Source organism: Chelonoidis abingdonii, chromosome 3 (genome assembly GCF_003597395.2).
Source record: "Chelonoidis abingdonii isolate Lonesome George chromosome 3, CheloAbing_2.0, whole genome shotgun sequence".
NCBI classification, from domain to species: Eukaryota; Metazoa; Chordata; order Testudines; family Testudinidae; genus Chelonoidis; species Chelonoidis abingdonii.
The window spans coordinates 86,053,744-86,074,377 of record NC_133771.1 but is presented as its reverse complement, the minus strand read 5'-3'; the positions used below and the strand labels follow the sequence as shown (position 1 = coordinate 86,074,377).

The 20,634-nt window shown below is 39.0% G+C and overlaps 1 protein-coding gene across 4 annotated transcripts in view; it reads right to left on the bottom strand.

Annotated features, from left to right (window-relative positions):
* AFG1L (AFG1 like ATPase) overlaps positions 1 to 20,634 on the bottom strand; it is a 151,550-nt gene that overhangs the window by 61,357 nt on the left and 69,559 nt on the right. For 3 of the 4 annotated variants that reach the window (XM_075063874.1, XM_075063876.1, XM_075063877.1), the window contains exons 6-7: positions 13,482 to 13,581; positions 7,843 to 7,901 (exon numbers count right to left, since the gene is read on the bottom strand). The exons of the other annotated variant lie outside the window; for it this stretch is intronic. In XM_075063874.1, coding sequence (XP_074919975.1) covers positions 7,843 to 7,901; positions 13,482 to 13,581 — 159 coding nt within the window. The remainder of the gene's footprint in view (positions 1 to 7,842; positions 7,902 to 13,481; positions 13,582 to 20,634) is intronic. 4 annotated transcript variants of the gene reach the window in all.

Sequence of the window (20,634 nt, the reverse complement as noted above, 5' to 3'; positions counted from 1 at the left end):
ACGTGTAATTAAACTAATTTATCCTGTTACATCAAGAACTAACTATAACATATCTGTAATATACTTTGATTTGCCCATTTTAATCAAAGAATTCATTAGCTGAAACAGAACTGAGGAAAGCCATTATGATTTAAGGGGAAAAAAGAAAAACACCACAAGACTCAGATACAGTAGCAATTATATTTACCCTTGGGTGATAAAACCTAGGAGTCTCTATTTGAACAAACTGCCAGGGGAGGATAAAATGTCAGATATGACTTGAAAAAAGGCTTGTAATATTATGTAGTTAATAGTATCTACAACACAGTGAATAGATCACAAGATTATAATCCCTAAAAAGTCTTTGAAGCACATAAATACAATTAATCAGTCCTTGCCTGTAAATATTTCTCTCTCTCTCTCTCGCTACATATATCTCATATCTCTCTCACACGCACACATACACTTATTGAAAGTATTTAGAACAAAACTGTAAACCTCTAATCAGGCACACAGTAAGCTAGATGCAATGTGTTTTACTTGTTAAACTGTTCTTTGAAAACTAATCTATGTCATAAACAAAAACTGTCCTCAAACAATGCTGATATTAAGCACAATAATTCATAACTGCATTGTAGATGAAGTTATTTTTATCTATTTGATTTCTAGATATACCTCACAAAAATAAAATAAGCACTTCCACAGCTTGCAAAAAAAGTGCTTTCTACTTAAGAGTTTGCTTGGTTACATAATAAGAAGGGGAACAAAAGGCCTAACATCTTCAGTAATGAAGAAGTCAATTGATAAACCAAGACATCACAATATCAAAGGATTAATTCCACCAATTCTGACTCAGGTGACAGTTCAGCAGAGGTCAGAGTGGCTGACACTGACCTCAAAAGCAGGTTTTAACTATTCAATATACTGAAAGCTCCTGGGCTATCACAGCATTAGAATGGAACAAACTGACAAATCAATTTAATCAGCTAAATGACTTTTTTTAAAAACAAATTGGCAGATCAGCCCATCAACAAATGTTTGTGTTCCTATCACAGGTGGTTGGACAAAGCACAGCACACAATAAAAGAAATGTTATATCTACCAATTCCTTTACATGAAATTTAAAGCCTACAAATCTCTCTAAGAGTTCTAAATTGGTCAAGTTTTAAACTCCTACATTTCTCTGATCCAAAACGGAAAAAAACACAGTAAGCTGATAAATATTTTAAAATTGCTCTGAAGATGGTTTTGTAAGAACAGATGTACATTTTAATAAGAAAACCATATAGAATAACTGAAGCAACCTAACTATCACTATATCACCACCAACCAATGATGCAAAAAGTGATACTGAACAGTACCACTCCAGTCATTGTGAAAGCAGGTTATTGAGGTTAGCATTAAATTATTTAAAAATTTTTAAAAAAAATAATGAAATATTGATTTATTTTGACCCCAAACAAGGAAATGAAAAAAATGATTTAATTGAAAGAAAATGTATAGTGGTTTAATCTCTTATAAATCCCACCAATTATGGATTTCTAGTTTATATTTTGTTTATTTCAGTTTAAAAGATATGCTCAGCCAAAGTTCAAGATATTATTTTAAAATTGTACCTGTCAATGATATACCAATGCTTCCGAATTGCTTATTTTTAGTATTAATGGTGGCTCTGTTGTGTGTAATAATAAACTTGACAGAGAAAATATTTTAGCTATATGATGAATTGCACTATGTGATTGTAATTTACATAGCATTTTATCAGAAATCTTTGGATGTTTGAGAATCACTATTAATTGATAGTATTTTTGCACATCAAAGTACGGTTCGTAGAACACCAATGGTCTGAGGAACCCTTCCTGCTGGTCCAAAGAATTCAATGTTGAACCAAACAGTGGGGGATTAGGTTGTTGGAAAGGGCAATAGTCCATGAGAGGATCTCTCTTTTACTAAGTGGCCTGCAGAATGAAAAAAGTTGGTGAACTACTGCCAAACCATGTATTAAAGAATCACTTCACCCCTCCCGCTAATAAAACAAGAACTCACTTTAGATCTTATGTCATCAAGTTTTTAAAGTATTGGTTAAAACTCTACATGTAAGTTATCTCTGTAAAAATGTCTGGAAATTTTTCAGAATAAATCATTGGGTACTTAGGCTCCTTAACTATTTGTGGAGTACTTGCATTCTCAAAGCATTTGGCAAACTGAAGCTGAGCACTTGTTTGTGAGAACCAAGTAAGCTGTGCTGTTGAGAAATTTTTGTGAATGCGAAAAAACTTTGTCCCATATCTGCTTACTTTGAAAGGCCCCAAAACTAACAGCACCTCGGAAAAGTATGTATGCAATTATGGAATTAAGGGATTTTCACCAAAATATTTCATATCTGTGGTATATTATATTTAAAAAATGGTATAGACTGAAGAAGCAACCTGATTGGTGGAAGATTACAAATCTATATGAATATTTAGCAACAGTTTTTTCTCTGAAATCCATACACCTACAAGAGGGACAGGATCATGGAGGAGGCAATGCTGGGCAAATATGTCCCCTCCTCAACTTTATATTTGTTTCGTTTTAGGATTGTGTAAAAATCTGTCATGAAAATAGATACTTCAGTTTAAGCAATGCTGACTTATATTTCTAATGCTTTCATTTCTAACCACCACAGGCCAGACACATAATTCAGACAAGGAATTCTGTCCCAACAGATGATACTCCCCACTTGTTTACATCACCTTTTAAAGTAAGACTCTCGTTTCTTGTTGCTGAGTTTTTCTGAAGCCATCTTTTGGTTTGCTCAGAGAATTTGGTTTTACATTAAACTCTAAAAGCATCAAGATTTGGTTTCAACCTGATGTCCAGTGGTAGAAAACCAAACCCTTTTATAATGAATACTCTACCCTGCAGAGTTTCAGCCACGGCATCCTTGTACAACGCAGCTACAGCTGATAAAAGCAGCAAAGAGTCCTGTGGCACCTTGTAGACTAACAAACGTTTTGGAGCATGAGCTTTTGTGGGTGAATACCCACTTCGTCGGATGCACGTCACATGCACCTAACGAAGTGGGTATTCACCCATGAAAGCTCATGCTCCAAAACGTCTGTTAGTCTATAAGGTGCCACAGGACTCTTCGCTGCTTTTACAGATCTAGACTAACATGGCTACCCCTCTGATATGCTACAGCTGATAGCTGCCATTCACTCTGTATTCTCTGAAATAGCTAAGTCTTAACCTACTGACAGCTTTAAAGAATTGAACCTGGACTTCAGAATGGATCTAGAATTGGATACGGAGCCAAGCGTACTCCATGAAGAACTGCCAGTGTGATCTCATTGCAATCAAGCCCAATAAATTATTATTTATTATTTTTATTGCAATAGCTCCCGAAGACCCTAAGCGGGATTAGGGCCCTATTGTGCCAAGTGCCGTACAAACAAATGGAAGATGCAATCCGTGCCCTGATGAGTTTACAGTATAAAAAGGCAAGATAGACAAGCATATAAACAAAATGCCAAAGGTATAAATCTTGTGAATTACTTAAAAAAAATGTTTTCTCCTGACCCACATCTGCCTCCCGTGTCCCCTGACTTTGGGGCCCAACCAATCTGCATCACTAGTGTTGAACTGATATTCCTTCTTGCTCACCCCACAAAAACTGATTCAGGAATGAAAAAACATAGGTCTTGCAATAATACAATTTGGAGACAATGAAAGAAAGGATGAATGTGGGTTAAGTCTGTAACTGAAAATAAAGGGTAATTTGCTGATGAGCAAAAGATGGGGAAAGAGGTTTCTGACCACTGCTACTATCAGTGTGTCTAGGAGCAGCAGTGTCTAATACATTACAACTCCTAAATTGTTCACCACATTGACAACACGGTGGCAGATGCTCTCAAAGGGTGAGAAGCTAGTTCCTTCCAGTTATTCAAAGTGCTTTCTCCATTCCACCAATCTCAGGTCCCTCTTGAACATATTGAGGTTTAAAGCAGGCAGTTTGAAATTGACACTGTTTGGAGAGAAGCAGCTCTTTTCAGAAATATGCCATGGTACTTTTCCTCCCACTAAAGAGCACTCCCTAAAACCTGGTATAGGAAATTAAAGCATCTTCTGCTGAGTCACTCTGGATTCGGGTGCTAAAACCTACATTATGATTCAGGGTAATTACTGCTGAGTTATGGCGGCAGGTGCATCCAATTAGCTCCAAGCAGGATATATGAGACTGGGAGACAATCTATGTGTGTAAAGGGAATTGAGAACAGAATAGACCCCAGAGAGAAATCCTTGATGCAGTTAGGGCAGATTATTTATGTTTTATTGTTTTTTAATTGTCCATAAAGCCAAACCCTAGGGAGGAGCTGAGGATGAACTAACTCATGGTCTGTGGACTCAGTTGAAGATGGCATCAGGATGAAGACCATTCATAAGCAACCAATTTAATATTTTCTCCTCAAGTTAGATTGTCATGGAAAATTTCAAGGAAGACCTTCAGTTTAATGTGTGTGTGTGTGTGTGGTGTGTGTGTGTGTTTTAAAAGCTCAAATAGCAGAATTGTGAACATGAACAGGAAAGGGTGGTTATAATGAGACAAGGTAGGTGAATGCAATGATATAGTTCACATACAAGCGTCATGCTTTTGGGAGGAATAAATTATGGTAAATGCCTATGGCAGCCCAAAAATTAGTTTATGTCCACACCTTCTGAACTGTATTCCACCACTTAAGACAATTTTTGTGTCTTATTTTTAAATTTATTCAATTTAAAAAAATGACTGCCATGCTCCCACAAGTGCCATATTAAAAATATGAGTTTTGAAGGTCATTCTTTATTTTATATACATTGTCACCGCTGTTCAGTGTTTGTTATTGAGGACAGAATCATGTTGCCGGCCTCCTATGATTTGCTTCGAAAGTTTTAAGGGGGATCCAAATTATTTACAAGTACAGTTATTACTAAAGTAATGTTAAAGATGGATTTAATTACAGAAATATTTAAAAACAAAGTAACGTAAAACATACAAAGAACACAGAATAACGAAAACACAAAGATAACCCCAATAATTAAACTCAGGAGCAAGAAGGTATCTCTTAATATTCCGTATGTAAAGTCCTGCCTAAAATCTTGAAATACCTTTAACAGTTAAGGTAACAATCTGGTTTAAAAGCATGTAGTCATTACTTTTTTTGCTAGCAAAAAGAAAGAAGATAAACTTCAAATAAGTATGCAAGATAAAGTTTCCATAAACCCAGCAATTACAGCAATATACATATATACACACACATACTCTCAGTAAGGAACGAAGAAGGCCAAGAAGAAAAGACTGATTAATGGTAAGATAAAGGGAAGGTTCCAATGATGCAAGCTGAACACAGTGTTGCAGTTCAGGAAATTAATTAAGTTACAATTACTCCTAAGAATTAGGGCCCTGCGTATTCTAGGAGCAAACAATTTGCTGCAGAATATGCCCTTGGCTGCAGATTTGTGTTTGAGAACCTCAGGCCTGGTTCACACTTAAAAATTAGATTGACCTAGACTAATTGCTCAGGGCTGTAAAAAATTTCACACCCTGAGCACTGTAGTTAGGTTAACCTAACCCCCAGTATAGGTGTGGCTAGGTTGACAGAAGAATTCTTCCGTCGACCTAGCTACCACCTCTCAGAGAGCTGGATTAACTACACTGATGGAAAACCCCTTCTGTAGATGTAAGAAGTCTCTACACCGGTGGTTCTCAAACCAGGGCTGCCGCTTGTTCCAGGAAAGCCCCTGGTGGGCAGGACCGGTTTGTTTACTTGTCGTGTCTGCAGGTTCAGCCGATCGCGGCTCCCACTGGCCATGGTTTGCTGCTCCAGGCCAACAGGGGCTGCAGGAAGCAGCGCGTGCTGAGGGACGTGCTGGCCACCCTTCCTGCAGCCCCCATTGGCCTGGAGCGGTGAACTGCAGTCAGTGGGAGCTGCGATCGGCCAAACCTGCGGAAGCGGCAGGTAAGCAAACTGGCCTGGCCCACCAGACGGTTTCCCAGAACAAGTGGAGGCCCTAGTTTGAGACCACTGCTCTACACTATGGTGCTATAGTGGCATAAGTTGCAGCACTGTAGCTATGCTGCTGCTGCAGCAGCTGTAGTGTAGATGTGGCCTATACTTTTAATTTTTAATTAAGTTTATAATTTTTATGATTATGAAGAAAACCTTTCGACATTGCTTTCCTAACAGCATAAAACAGTAATTCAGAGACATGTGAACTGCCACATTCATCTCAGTGAGATGTTAATTTTGAAGCCTGATAAGTTTAAATGTCAACACTGAATGGGATTTTCAAAGGGGCCTAAAGCAATTATGGGTCCTATTATCATTAAACTTCAACGGGAATTGAGTGTCTAACTCCCTTAGGCCTCATTGAAAAATCCCAGGCACTGTTAACTATTTCACTGCTGATCACTTTAGCAGAAATATCCAATTAATATATTTATCCCACAATCCCAAACTGTTTCTCACTGATCTGTAGATACCAAAACCTGCAACTTTCCTTCCCTTAACTTCTACAATACAATTACCTCTTGTGAATTAAAAAATCTGTGCCATACCAAAACCTGAAAGTGTCGATACTGTATACATTCATTTTATTTATTATCAAAACAAACCAACCCCAGTGATTACTCAACTGATTGCATTATTCATATTTACCCCAATGAAGACCTCCATTTTGAATTTAAATGAAGCTGTTGCAGAATTTCCAATTTGTCACACCAGAGTATGCAGACGTCAGGGAACTTCCTACAGAATTTAAATTCCCCTTGCCATGTAGTACTGGAGTCTTTGCCATCCCCACTCAGAAAGCCACTTACATAGAAGAAAATGTATTTACACGTAAGATGGACTTAAATTTTGAAAAAGTGAGGGACAGTCAAATTCCAGAGAAACAATTCTTTTTTTGAGTGAGAAACAATGAGACCCAGCTATTAAAGCGGTGGTGTAGCAGAATGGTTCCCAAACTGCGCTGTATGGAACAATTGCTGGTTGCCTGCAGAGAGCTGAATGATCACATGGAGCTAATCCTTATAGTGCTTGTATAGGTGTCCATGGACATCACAGTAAAAGAAAGCTTGGCAATAAGGTGTTGAATCCAGCCATACGCTAGCCACAAGCAAAATAAAAATGTCCACAAGCAGGGAGGAAAGAATGAAGCAGATTGGTAGTAGGTTCCTCTTCTCCCCTGATCAGCAGGATTAAGTGACAAGGAAAGCATATGAGGTGGGGGGAGAGGGGAGGAAAGAGTGAGACAAGGCAAGAAAGAAGTGTGTGTATGGGAGCAGAAATGAAAGATTAAATAAAAAGCAAAAGTAGGCAATGTGATAACTTCAAAAAATTAGTTATTGTATAATTGAAAATATAAGAGTAACTATTCCTTTACTTAGTGTAGTTTTCCAGCTGCAAAGCCTACATTGATGGAGTGATTACATTTTAAGATAACATCTTTAAAGAAAATGCCACTGGCTTGGGAAAAGTATGCTAGCATGATAAATCTAAAAAGTCAAAAATATTGCAGCAACATTTGTATAATAATTACAGAAATATTACAATCTCAACTTGCACATACACAGCTGTAATAAAATTCTGTCCAAACAAATATTTTCTACTGTGTTACTTATAGAAGTTAACATTTTGCCCTGTTACATGTTCAGCTTTTCCATTAAATACAGATATTAATGTTACAGATGAAAAGTTGTTCCCCTCTCTATTACAATTTGCTTCAATCCTATAATAATTAAACATTTTTTCTGAAGGTAAGATTGAAGCAATCCTGTACAAAACCTTGATCATCAGTATGACAGGTGAAGAAAGAAAGCCTTCAACAAGTGACTTTCCTTACCTTCAGCACAGCGATGAATGGTACAAAGTTAGCTCTCTGAAGCCCATTTTTATAGAGGTCTGAAAGAGAAAACTGGTACTAGTTTTGCTGCTTAGCTTTGCCCCTTAATAATAATGCCAGCTTGTCTTTTAATCTGGCAAATAAAGCTCTATGCTGTTAGAGGGATAAAGGAATGAAAGGGAATTGAAATTGATTTCTATTCTTTTGCTGCATGAAATTCATTACATTCTTAATGGGGGCGGGGGGGGGAAGGCAGAACAGCCCAAGAAAATCTCAAAAGGGATTCAGTGAAATTAGATTTAAATCTCCAATGAGAACTAAGTGATTTTAGCAGAAGAGATACAAAACCTTTGTATTAAAATAAGCTCATAAAAGAATTGGAAATGTTATGTATCAATCAGTGCAAATATAAGGCCAAAATATGCAAAGGCTTAATCATAAGGATTTTTTTTTTTGTAAAAAGCTTTGAACTACGAAGAAATAATGTCAATTGCCAGAGTTGGTAATGTCTTTATTTGGTTGATTAAGGCTACTCCCTTGGTTTTCTAATCATTCCCATCACATATACCATTTTTTTCAAGGCAAGAAAATACAATTTGATTTACAGGCAAACAATAAAATATTACAAATAAATACATAACCTTTAAAAAAAGTTTAATTTATTAAAATATTTTATAATTAAATGCATATTTGACATTTATGAAAGAAAATATACATTAATAAATATAACTAGTAAAACAGAATTTTATATCTATAGTTAAAAGTTCTCTTTTCCGGAAACTATGTAACTGTAGGGACAGGATGAATAGTTCCATTACAGCTTCATCATCATACCATAGTTATGATGTGCTACCTCACTTCATTAATACAAGTCTCCATCTGACTGCAAGGTCATAACACTTTATTACAGGGCAGGTCAACAGAAGAATGTAGACACTCTGTTACAACCGCCCACCTAAATTCCCCTGCTTCTGACACAGACCATATCAGATTATTATTATATAAGGATTAGATTTTTATCACTAAATGTTGGTATATGTTGATTTCATCGTACACATAGGCAAACCAACAAAAAATTAAATCTATAAACATTTAAATGTATAGATCAGCAAAGTAAGAAAAATGCTGCTTGAAAACGTATTAGGGTTTTATTTAAGGATATTTACATTGTATATTTTTACATGCAACGTCGACAATTTGTGTTTTAATGGTTATAAAGCCTTAACATGTATGCATTACCATTGTCATGAAATAATTACTGTCTGATCCCCCTCCCCATTGTCAAACTATCCCATAATTTCCTGCAACTGTGAAAATTTAATTTAATAAAATTTGAAAAAATGCTTAAACATAAACACCAATATTATCAGTTGAAATGATTAAAAAAACAAACACGAAAATTGAATTCTGCCATGCCTATATAAAACATTTCAAGTGCAGTAATGCCTGAAAGCCATAATTAGGCTGGGTCTCATTGTACTAGGTGCAGTATGAACACAATGGTGGAGGGAGGATGCACTATGCGTGACAAATCAAGAGAGTACTGACTAAGTGATTCACAGGAACCAGAATAGTAAGACGATGCTTGTAGGAAATCTGAATACTAGTGAATTAGATTCTGAAACCTAATTACTAACAAAGTTGTACACAGTCATGTACCACTTTTCACACAGTTCTCTAACATTTATGGCAAAACACAATTTTTTAAATAAGCAATACATTTAAATGGATGCAAGTTTACAGGTGGAAACAGTGATCATTAAAAATTATTTTTTTGCCTGGAAATATTTTAAAAACATGCTGTAATACAAATAATGAAGTTATTTAAATTAACTCATCTATAAATTAAGAACAGCTGTAGAGGCCTTATTTTTATTGTATTATTTTTCCTTTTGGAGAGCACAAGGAAAATGAGGTAAGTAGATTTTGGCAGAGGAGTGAAGCTAGGATTCCAGAAATCACACCTGGACATTTCACTCATGTTCCAGTGGGAAAGCAGTAAATGTAACATTACTAAGTGTGGCACTAGTGTCTTGGCCAGTGTTTTCTCTAACCAGACTGTTATCTTGCCTCTTTGTATCCAGAAAGAGAGGGGGAAAAATCCTTAAGTCAATCCTGAGTTTGGATACTAGGGTTGCCAACTTTCTAACTGCAGAAAACCAAACACCCTTACCCTACCCCTTCCCTGAGGCCCTGCCCCTGATCACTTCCTCCCCGCCCCCCCCCCATCGCTCGCTCTCCCCAACTCTTGCTCATTTTCACAGGGCTGGGGCAGGGAGTTGGGATGTGGGAGGGGGTGAGTGCTCCAGCTGGGGGTGCGAGCTCTGGGGTGGGGCTGAGGATGAGGGGTTTAGGATGCAGGAGGGAGCTCTGGGCTTGGGGATGGGGCTGAGGGGTTCGGCATGTAGGAGGGGGCTCCAGGCTGGGGGAGAGGGTTGGTGTGTGGGAAGGGGTGAGCGCTCTGGCTGGGGATCTGGGGTTGGGCCAGGAATGAGGGGTTCAGAGTATGGGTGGGAGCTCTGGGCTGGGACATGGGTTCAGAGTGTGGGAGGGGTTGAGGGTTCTGGGTGGGGGTGCAGGCTCTGGGGTGGGGCCAGGGATGAGGTGTTTGGGGTGCGTGAGAGGGCTCCGGGCTGGGGCTGAGGGGTTCAGTGTGTCGGAGGGGGCTCAAGGCTGAGGCAGAGGTGCAGGAGTGGTTTCAGGGTGCAGGCTCCAGGTAGGCATGACCTCAGGCAGCCCTGGTATTTCCCAGAGATGGAGGAAGTCTGCACAGCTCCCAGGAAGTGACTGGCGTGTCCCTCTGGCTCCTAGGCAGAAGGCTGCCCCTGCCTATAAATGCCGCTCCCACAGTCCCATTGGCCAGGGCTCCTAGCCAATGGGAGCTACAACGCCAGCACTTGGGGTGGCACTTGTTGGTGGGGATAGCACATGGAGCCCCCCCGACTGCCCCTCCATCTAGGAGCTGGAGGGACATGCCGGCTGCTTCCTGGAAGCTGCGTGGAGCTGGGCATGGAGCCTGCCACTTTTACCAACCGGACTTTTAGCGGCCCGGTCAGTTGTGCTGACCACAGCGGCCAGGCTCCTTTTCGACTGGGCGTTCTGGCAGAAAACCAGACACCTGGCACCCCTTTTGGATACCTTAAGAACAAATGTAGTGTATTAACCCAATGCCCTTTACTGGGGAGAATTTCATTTCAGACACTCATCTTTTGATGCTGGAATACATTCTCTGTGCACAGACAGAGGAGGATGGGGTAGCTGCCCTAACCCATGGCACCATAATGCTATGAACATTCCCCCTGACATCCCCTTTGGGCCAGCCCTATGCAGCTCCTGCACTGGGGAAGAGGTGCCATGTGGTGGGGATACAGGGTCACATGCCCCCTCTCCCCCTCCGATTTCTCAGGATGCCTCTCGCCAGACTGCCCAGCAGCACAAGGGGGTGAGGAAGCTGCTGGGTGGCTGACTGAGCTTCCCACACACACACACGACATGGAGCTGCTTCTCCTTCCCTGCTGCTGGAGTCCCAGTGCTTTTCACTGCCTCTTTACAGATTGCCTGCTGAGGTGAGTCGGGGGCATCTTTGGGATTGGGAAGAAGAGCTGCAGCGGCATTCAATGTGCCTCTCAAGGACAAGTTGATTTGGGGGTGTCATATTTACCCCTCCAACAAACAGTGATTGCTAAGTCTCCAAATTCTTGTTAATTGCCCCAAGCACCATCCCACCCTGGCACCATCCATCCTAATGGCACATAGTGGACCACACATTCCAACAGTGTTGCCACTTTTGTTGGTCTTGTTTTGAACCACTGCTAAACTGATTGAGGATAACTCAGGCAGGGAGGGATGCCTGCAAGCTCTGCAAGGGGCTGGGCAGTCAGAGGGACAGAGAGCAGGAGGAGGAAGAGGTAGTTGCCAGTGTATGTTGTCTACATACATATCAAGTTTCAGGGGACGGAGGCAGAGGCAATATGTGGGGTGGTCACATGACCCCACAGAACCTTTCAACTGCGCCCCCCACTATCCAGAGTTCCATGTTGCCTCTGGCTAGGTGAATTCTCCCTCGGGCTACTGCAGTCCCTTTATGGTCTTTATACACCACGGGAGCAACATACACTATCGGGGCGAGCACCAGAATCTAGCCAATTGTTCACAGACTAACATTTTGAAGTAAACAGGTAGGCCCAAGCCCAAACTCATGATCTACAAGCAGAACTTTGGGGTGTTTGAAGCTATCCTTTTTAGAGATGGCTTCCAACCACACTATGCACCCATCCAATTTGCCTTTTTCTCTTTCACTTAGCTGTGTTAATTATATCTTGACTTAATTACAATTGCTCAAAGAAGGATAAAATACAATAATAACTGAAGGTTGAAAGACATAACATTTCCCTATCTCTATGACTATTAAAATAGAGAAAAAAATCTGTATTTTAAAGCTTAAGTGATTCTCTTCTAAAAAAGAAAATTAGTGCAACTTGAAAGCCTTTCGCTCTTGGATGAAACTTCATATAAATAAAAAAAACCCAAATATTACGCTAATTAATACCATTGCATTAATTGTCTCTTAGAAGTGTTATCTGGCTACCAAAAAATTATAAGATTAGTTTATTGACCCTCTTTGGCTGAAGCCTTGTATAGTTAAGAGCTCCATGAAATGTTCATATCAAGCCTTCCTTTTATTTATTAAATATTATTGTGAAGAATTTTTTTAAGAGTTCTCTAAACCAATATATCGCAAGTTCTTGTGTGTGATGTCAAAGCAGTTGGGGACAGAGATTCTTGGTGGATTGCATCGAGCTAGCACAAGTGTAGCCACGGTAGTGGCACCGGAGGCATGGATGAGCCGTATCAAGTATTTACACACTAGTTTCAGGAAGGTTTGTATTTGGCACAGCTCAGCCATGCTTCCGCTGCGGGTGGCTACTCATGCTACTGCAGCTTCCTTATTTATACATGTGCTAGCACAATGAGAGCTAGTGTGAGTATGTGTTCACAAGAAGGGGAAATCATACCCTAAGCTCATAGCGTAGACATAGGGCTTGTCTATACCACCAATTAAATCAATGTAACTTATGTCACTTACTCAGAGGTGTGGAAAAGTCACCTCTGTGAGTGACGTAAGTTACACTGACTTAAAGTGGTGTCTACACCACACTATGTCAGCGGGAGATGCTCTCCCATCGATATAGCTGCAGCGGCACTGATGTAGCACAGTAGTGAAGACAAGCCCATAACCTAAGAATGGGGAGAGAAGAAACAGTTACTCATTCCCTCCCCCTTCTGCTGGCCAGGCTCTGCCTGTGTCCTTCAGCCCACCCAATCCTGAGGCAGTTTATCAGCTTTTCTCTCCATTGTAGAGATAGCAAGGGTTAGAAACATTACTTAAAGAAGCTGTAGAAGCAGAGAAAAAAATTATTTGGGGTGGGGAGAGAAGAGAGGGTAGGACCCAGGAGGACCCTTTCTTCCATATATAAGAGAAAATTAGGAGGGGTCTGCATGGCATGAAAAGAATACTACAGATTTTTAAAACTAGAGATTTTATCACCACTAAATTTGAATAAATGTAAAGTGGCTTTTATAAGAAATGTGTTAATTTCACTGTACTTGTATCATACTGGTAGCATGTTTGTTTTTACCTTCAGGTGGCCTATTGGATGTTGCCACAACGACAACCCCATTTTGGAACAGATTTTCAAAAAGCTGTTTCAGAATCATGGCATCAGCAATGTCAGTGACCTGTGAAAGACAACACAATTGTTTTTCTTGCTTTCAACTTCTGTCATAATAGATCTGCAAATCGTTTCATAGTCAGAAAAAAACTGGCTTGTTAGTAAAATCCTGGAGAAAGATTCTAATTATTGCTCATGGGGGTGGGGGAAATAAAGAAGATAATTAATAAGCAGGGAACGCATGGCAATCTTTTAAAACTTGCCTGCTCTTTATTACAGAATCCCATCATTTCTTTACCAATTGCTAAATGATTCCATGTTAACTTCTATTATAAAACTACAGGTGGGAGACACAGAAAACAGACCTACACATTTCAAAGAGGCCTACTTAATTAGAACCAACATGAAAAACAGAAGATAAAGAAAATACACACCAGCTGTTTTACATTTCTATTACCTTTCTAGTAAAGGTTGGTAGAGGTGACTTTAAATGGTCATGGGACTTCAGAAATAAGGACAAGTAGCCAACTATACATAATCAGCTGCTGTAGAAAATAGAATGATATGACATAGATACTATTGTGTGATTGTTGTACAAAACAATTCAACAGATGGCCCATCACAAAAATAAGCAATTTCATTGTTCTTTTTAAGTGCCTTCTATTACTGTCCATGAATAATCAAAAGGCACTGCAGTCACTTCCAGCATAGTCAGCCTCTTCTAACCTTCAGACAAAACATTCACTTAAAAAACGTGAAAAAAATTGGGCGCTACAATTAATACTGAAAAAAATTAACAACAAGCAGCAAAGTGAAAATTCTTAGACAAACTATTTACTAAGGCTAGTTTTACCTAACTGTATGGTATCTAGAAACTGATACTATGGACTTGCAGCATATGTAAAGTTATGTGTCAGAATGGAGAAAAATGTAATAAACTTTTCTGAACAGAAGAAAAATTAGATATGACAGTATACTACAGGGGTTACAGAATCTCACAGGCTAATGAAAAAAAATCAGTGTACCCAATAACTAAACCATCTTAACTACTGTTATCTACGTTTCCCTTGCACTTTCCCTCCTATTGTTCATTACATCAACTTGTTACGCTTTGTCTTAATTTAGGCCCTGATCCCACAAGGGGGTCTCTGCCTATCTGGATTGTAGGTCTGGAGCTGCAGGCTCCAATCCTGCAATAGATAACACGCGGGTGGACTGCTATACTCACATAAAGCCATGTTTTCACAGGCCAAACAGTCCAGCTATGTGTTGTCAATTAAAGGATTGGAGCCTTAGGCCTAGGGTATGTCTACACTAAAAATGCTCCTGTTGGCACAAGTAATCCACTTCCCTGAGAAGCGGTAGCTAGAGACTTGTCTTCACATAAAATGCAGAGCTGTACTGCCACCGTGGTGCTGGTGTAGCGCTTCAGTGAAGATACTACCTACATTGACAGGAGGGTTTCTCCTGCTGGCATAGGTAATCCACCTCCCTGAGAGGCGATAGCTAGGTCAACAGGAGAATTCTCCCATTGACCTAGTGCTATCTATACCAGGGCTTAAGTCAGTATAGCCACAATTCTCAGAGGTGTTGATTTTTAAATTCCTAGTGCAGACCAGGCCTTAGTCTACATTAGAAAATGTTTGCCAGTATAGCCTCCTAGTGTAGATGTACCTTATGCTGGCAAGAGTGCTTTTGCTGATATAGCTCATGCAGTTCCCCAAGCAAAAGCACTTCTCTACCAATATAACTGTGCCTACAATAGGGTTTTTGCTGGTATAAAACATCATACAGAAAAACCCCACACCCTTAACCAACATTACTATACTGGCAAAAGTTTTATGTGTATATCTGGCCTTAAACTTTTGGGGGTTTGAGGGTTAAGTAGTTGAAGCCACTGCGGACACCACCTAATCCACCAATTTGTGGTAAACCAAGACAAAAAGGGGGAAAGGAGGAAAGATTCAGGCTTTGTCTACACTAGCACTTTTGTCACCAAAACTTTTGTTGGTCAGGGGTGTGAAAAACCACCACACCACGACCAACATAAGTTTCACTGACAAAAGTGCCGGTGTGGACCGGGCTATGTCGGTGGGAGATGCTCTCACGCTGACATTGCTACTGCCATTCGCTGGGGGTGGTTTAACTATACTGGCAAGAAAGCGCTCTCCTGCCAGCATAGAACAGCTACACAGGAGACCTTACAGTGGCGCAGCTGCAGCGATACAGCTGTGCCACTGTAAGGTCCATAGTGTAGACATAGCCTTAGACTCTGCTCCTGACAGCTAGTTTGGAGACAATGAGGGAAAGCTTTAATAGAAGCAGTTTTCTCCTTCCCTGTGATCCATCCTTCAGCAACCATTCACCTAGCTCTTGTGGGAGGACTAATATTCAGCGGTTTTTTATTATATTTTCTTTTCTTCCTCAACAATATGTTCAGTAACACACTCCACGGAGTGCATGTATCATCCAGCAAACCTCTGGTGTGTTCAGGACAGTTATTATACTTCTATCAAGGTATGCATGTATTGGCTGAGGAACACACAACCTGTTGAGTGTAGCTGCTTACATGCCAGCTCCTGATGTTTTCCTGAAGGCTCTTCCGAATTATTAAAACGTCAGAAACTTCCAAAGTTGTCTTCAAAACTCAAGACATGTAATGGAAAGTGGTGCTTACAATATTTAATTTGAAAGTTAAGATCACTGTTAAATTTAGTTTCTGCACACTCAAACAGAAGCTTCTTTTCAACTGCTTGAATGCCAGTGTTATTTCTGATAAGAAATCAGAACATAATTTCAAATCTAAAAAGAATTTGGACTTTTTTTATTGTGTCAGAAAAAAAACTCAGGAATTGGATTTTTAAAGTGATGATATACATTATTTTACTACAAACTTTGTATTTTTTTTAATTACACACTTATGTGGCAGAATATACCTTTCTAGGAGCAGAATACATAATGGAGGATTGAAGAGAATTATAACGTTTATGTACACTCCAGTGCAAATGTTTACAATGAAGTAAAAGAAAGCAATGAATAAAGGCCTGTTACTGAGTTATTATTTGATGTTACAGAATTTTAGTGTTTTTGCCTTACCAGAATAAATTAACTTTTGAAAGCTATATAATTAATAAAGCAAGAGTCATTTTGTGTACTGGGGTGCCAATTTATTTTCTTTTGATCTTGTACAGCTTTGGAAGGGAAAGATAATTTTACAGTGTAAGAAAGCAGAAGACAACAACTGAAGCATTCTCATAGCTCAGGTTTTTTTCTGTACCCAGCATTCATTACAACCAGGAACAAAAGAGAAGGCTACAAATTACCAATAAGGGGAGTCTGCTAATGGAGAGAATGGAAAAATTTCATTAGCATTTAAGAGAAAAGATTTTTATGACCTAGTGCTGCTTTCCATTATGACTCACTTAAGTAAAAACGAAAAAAAATCGAATAGTTAATTTACATGTGTAAGTGCTTGAGACTCAGTCATCCACTGATTGGTACTGCTCCATATAATGAATGACAAACATAAGCATGTATTATCAGAAATTAGTATTAGCACAAAAATAAGCACCTACTTTTTTATTAGAGGCTTTTAATAGCTTTGCTGGCTTGTAAAAACTGTTTAAACTGTAGTTCTTTTTTAAACCCAGGTGATACTGAATAGTATTTAAATATTATCTCTGTATGATCATTCTGCTTACCAAAAAGTAGGGATTCTATTTTCATTACCATTGCTACCTACCATAGGTATTACAAAATTAGAAGCCTAATTACTTTTATACAGAGTTATTTCACACTCAACAAAATAAAATAAAATCCAGATTTTATAAACCACCCATTAGGATACTGAAAAGCATCAAAATTCTTATTACAAATGGCATGAATCTCAGGATTTTATATTTAGGGCCATCTATTAAAGGAATATACTATTTATGTGGATGCAAAAAAGATGTGTTGTTTTATTTATCATAAGCACTAATGACAAAAGATTGGGAAGAAAGAATACTATTTATAATCTGTGAACAAGCAGCTCATATTAAGACTGATCAAGCTTTAAGAAACATCTAGTTCATAAGGCATGCTCAGAGGCTTAACATAGGCATTTGTATAGTGGCACCCATACAGTACTTGTAACATGATACCTATTACATCTCTACTTTAAGATACCTGAATTCTTTCAGTAAGAACTTTAAGAAATAATAAGTAGAACAAGTCAATAGATTCTGAAATACTTTTCTAAGTCCCTTAATCAATACGTTATTTTAATTGTGTATTTGTCTGTGGCTGTTTCTCACCCCTACTCCTACAGGCTCTAATATGGTTTACTCCAGGGTGACTACGATGTGGCTTCAGCCAGGTGTTAAATGGAACTCAGCAACTTCAGCAATGCTGTTGTCTTTAACAATTCTGCATTTGGTGGTCTTTGAAAAGTGGGCATCTTCATTGTTTTCTGTTATCAGTGTCACAGAATCTTGTCTCCTCTATACTACAAAGAACAACAGCTTCATCTTTTCTCCTATATGTAAAAGATATCTAAAGGAAACCTTTAATATTTCAAGTAAATCTCAACAACTTCTCTGGTACGTCTGTCCATTTTCACAATGCGTGATCATGGTTCTACGGTAGGAGTAATGACTTGCTTCCACTGTCATTGTCTGTTCTCAAGTAAAAGGATTTTCAGCTGTCGTTGTGGACAGCAATTTTGTCTGTATATCACACTTAATATTTGTTCTGCCTCTTTTGTTTTTCTTCCAGTTGTATTTGTAAATCTAGTGTTTACTTAAATTTGAGTAAATCAAGTCTTGTGTGAAGACTGCCAATTAAATCTCTACTGGGGAAACCAACTAGGGAAATGAAGGATAATGTGTATCTTTCTTTAAGAGTTTGTTCCCCCCATCTGAACAGCTCTCCTAGACAACACATCACTTTGTGACTATTTAGGCAGGAAGACGACATATTCAGAATGAGAGGTCTTAGCAAATTTCTGAAAATTGGGACTCACTCTCAGTAATTCAAGCCTATACAGTAGCACATGGCTCACACATTATATGACTTGCTACAAATGATCAGCACTCTAATGTCTGTTTGATCATTTTGAAATTTCTGAATTCAGGAGTAGTACCAAATTAATAAATAAATTTCTAAAATTGACATAAGTATTCAATGTCCTGGGAATACTAAACGTATTGTATTTCCCTCCCATCCACACCTTGGAGATAGAAAAAGGAAAGCGTTATTTTATTCAGTAAAATGACTGTAGTACTTCTACCTTGACAACAGAGTGATGAGGCAATCATAAGAATGGCTGTACTGGGTCAAACCAAAGGTCCATCAAGCCCAGTATCCTGTCCTCTGACTGTGGCCAATGGCAGGTGCCCCAAAGGGAATGAACAGACAGATTATCATCAAGTTATCCATGTCCTGTCACTCAATCCCAGCTTCTGGCAAACAGAGGCTAGGAACACCATTCCTGCCCATCGTGGCTAATTGCCATTGATGGACCTATCTTCCATGAATCTATCTAGCTCCCCTTTGAACCCCTTTATAGTATTGGCCTTCACAACATCTTCTGGTAAGGAGTTCCAGAGGTTGACAGTGCGTTGCATGAAAAAATACTTTCTGGTGTTTGTTTTAAACCTGCTACCTATTAATTTCATTTGGTGGCCCCTTGTTCTTGTATTAATCAACTTAAAAAAAAATTCCAGAAGGATCTGAGCCTACCTTTGAAATGTGGAACAAAAACAGAAAACTCCTTAGTACTGGAGTAACCAAGCAGTGGGTACCCATACGGGAAAAGAGTTATTTATATCAACATATCCTATACTGGAATTAGCAAAGAGGTTCCTTTATCAAGTGTTTAAAATGTACATCTCTGGCATATCATGTTTACTCAAAAACTTCACATCGATTAGTAGCATAAATACAACATGGCATGTAGTTGGATTATGTATCAGTTTCTGCAGAGCTCTGTTTTGCAATACTGTTCATACTCACTGGATGAAGCAAAGATAAAATTACTAGCAAACAATTAGGTTAAGAATCAGAAATAGTACTTCATTCAAAGTCAAGAGTTAAAAAACATAGAAGAGGAAAAATATGAGTAAGCTTGGTACAAGTAGAGTAGTTTCTTTTACAAAAGGAACACAGGGAAAAGCAAGCAAGCATGCAGTACAAAAACTAAAGCAAACTGTGAGGAGGCATAATGTGCTGGTGAAATCCTTGTGCCTGACAAGGAGTGTAGAAATGCACTTGCAGTGTTTTCTAGGTGGAAGGAGGAGATTGGGAATAATGTATAATGAATAAGACAAATGAACTCTTCTCCCATCTGGCAACATGATTTAGAATCATAGAATATCAGGGTTGGAAGGGCCCTCAGGAGGTCATCTAGTCCAAATTCCTGCTCAAAGCAGGACCAATCCCCAGATAAATTTTTGCCCTAAATCCCTAAATGGCCCCCTCAATGACTGAGCTCACAACCCTGGGTTTAGAAGGCCAGTGCTCAAACCATTGAGCTATCCCTCCCCCCATAGCCCACATTTCACTCCAAGTCTGCGCTGCTTAATCAGAATCCAAATTAGAGACAAGGAAGTAACAGGAAAGGCGTGTCTTACTCCCAACCCTATTTCCCTATCTAATTCATTAAACAGATTGTAGAGTTACTAATTAATCTATTTCTCCTTCAAGTATTGTTAGTTTAGGTCTCTAGTTGTGGCAGACCAAGTTACATTAGGAACACAGAGCATCAGTCTGATCCAATATCGCAATTCCTACATGGTGCAGTATCAGGTCTCCAGCTGTAGTCAGTATCAGCTGCATTAAAAGGTGCAAGAAACCCTGCATAAGGCAAATATGGAATAACTGACCCTCAGAGAAAGTTCCTTCCTACTCTTCACTAGTTAAAACAGTTTGGTTTATTAAATGAAGCATGAGGGTTTAGATATTTTCCAATACTCTTGTTAAAAAAATCCTCTCCAGACATATTTTGCTAACTCTGGAAACACGGGTCTCCAATTTTTGAGAAGTCGTCTGCTTCAGAGATAAAATGTGCTATTTATTATGTATTTTGATGTGCTGAATTCAAATATGACAATTAAAACAACTGATTGGCTACTGTTTCTAA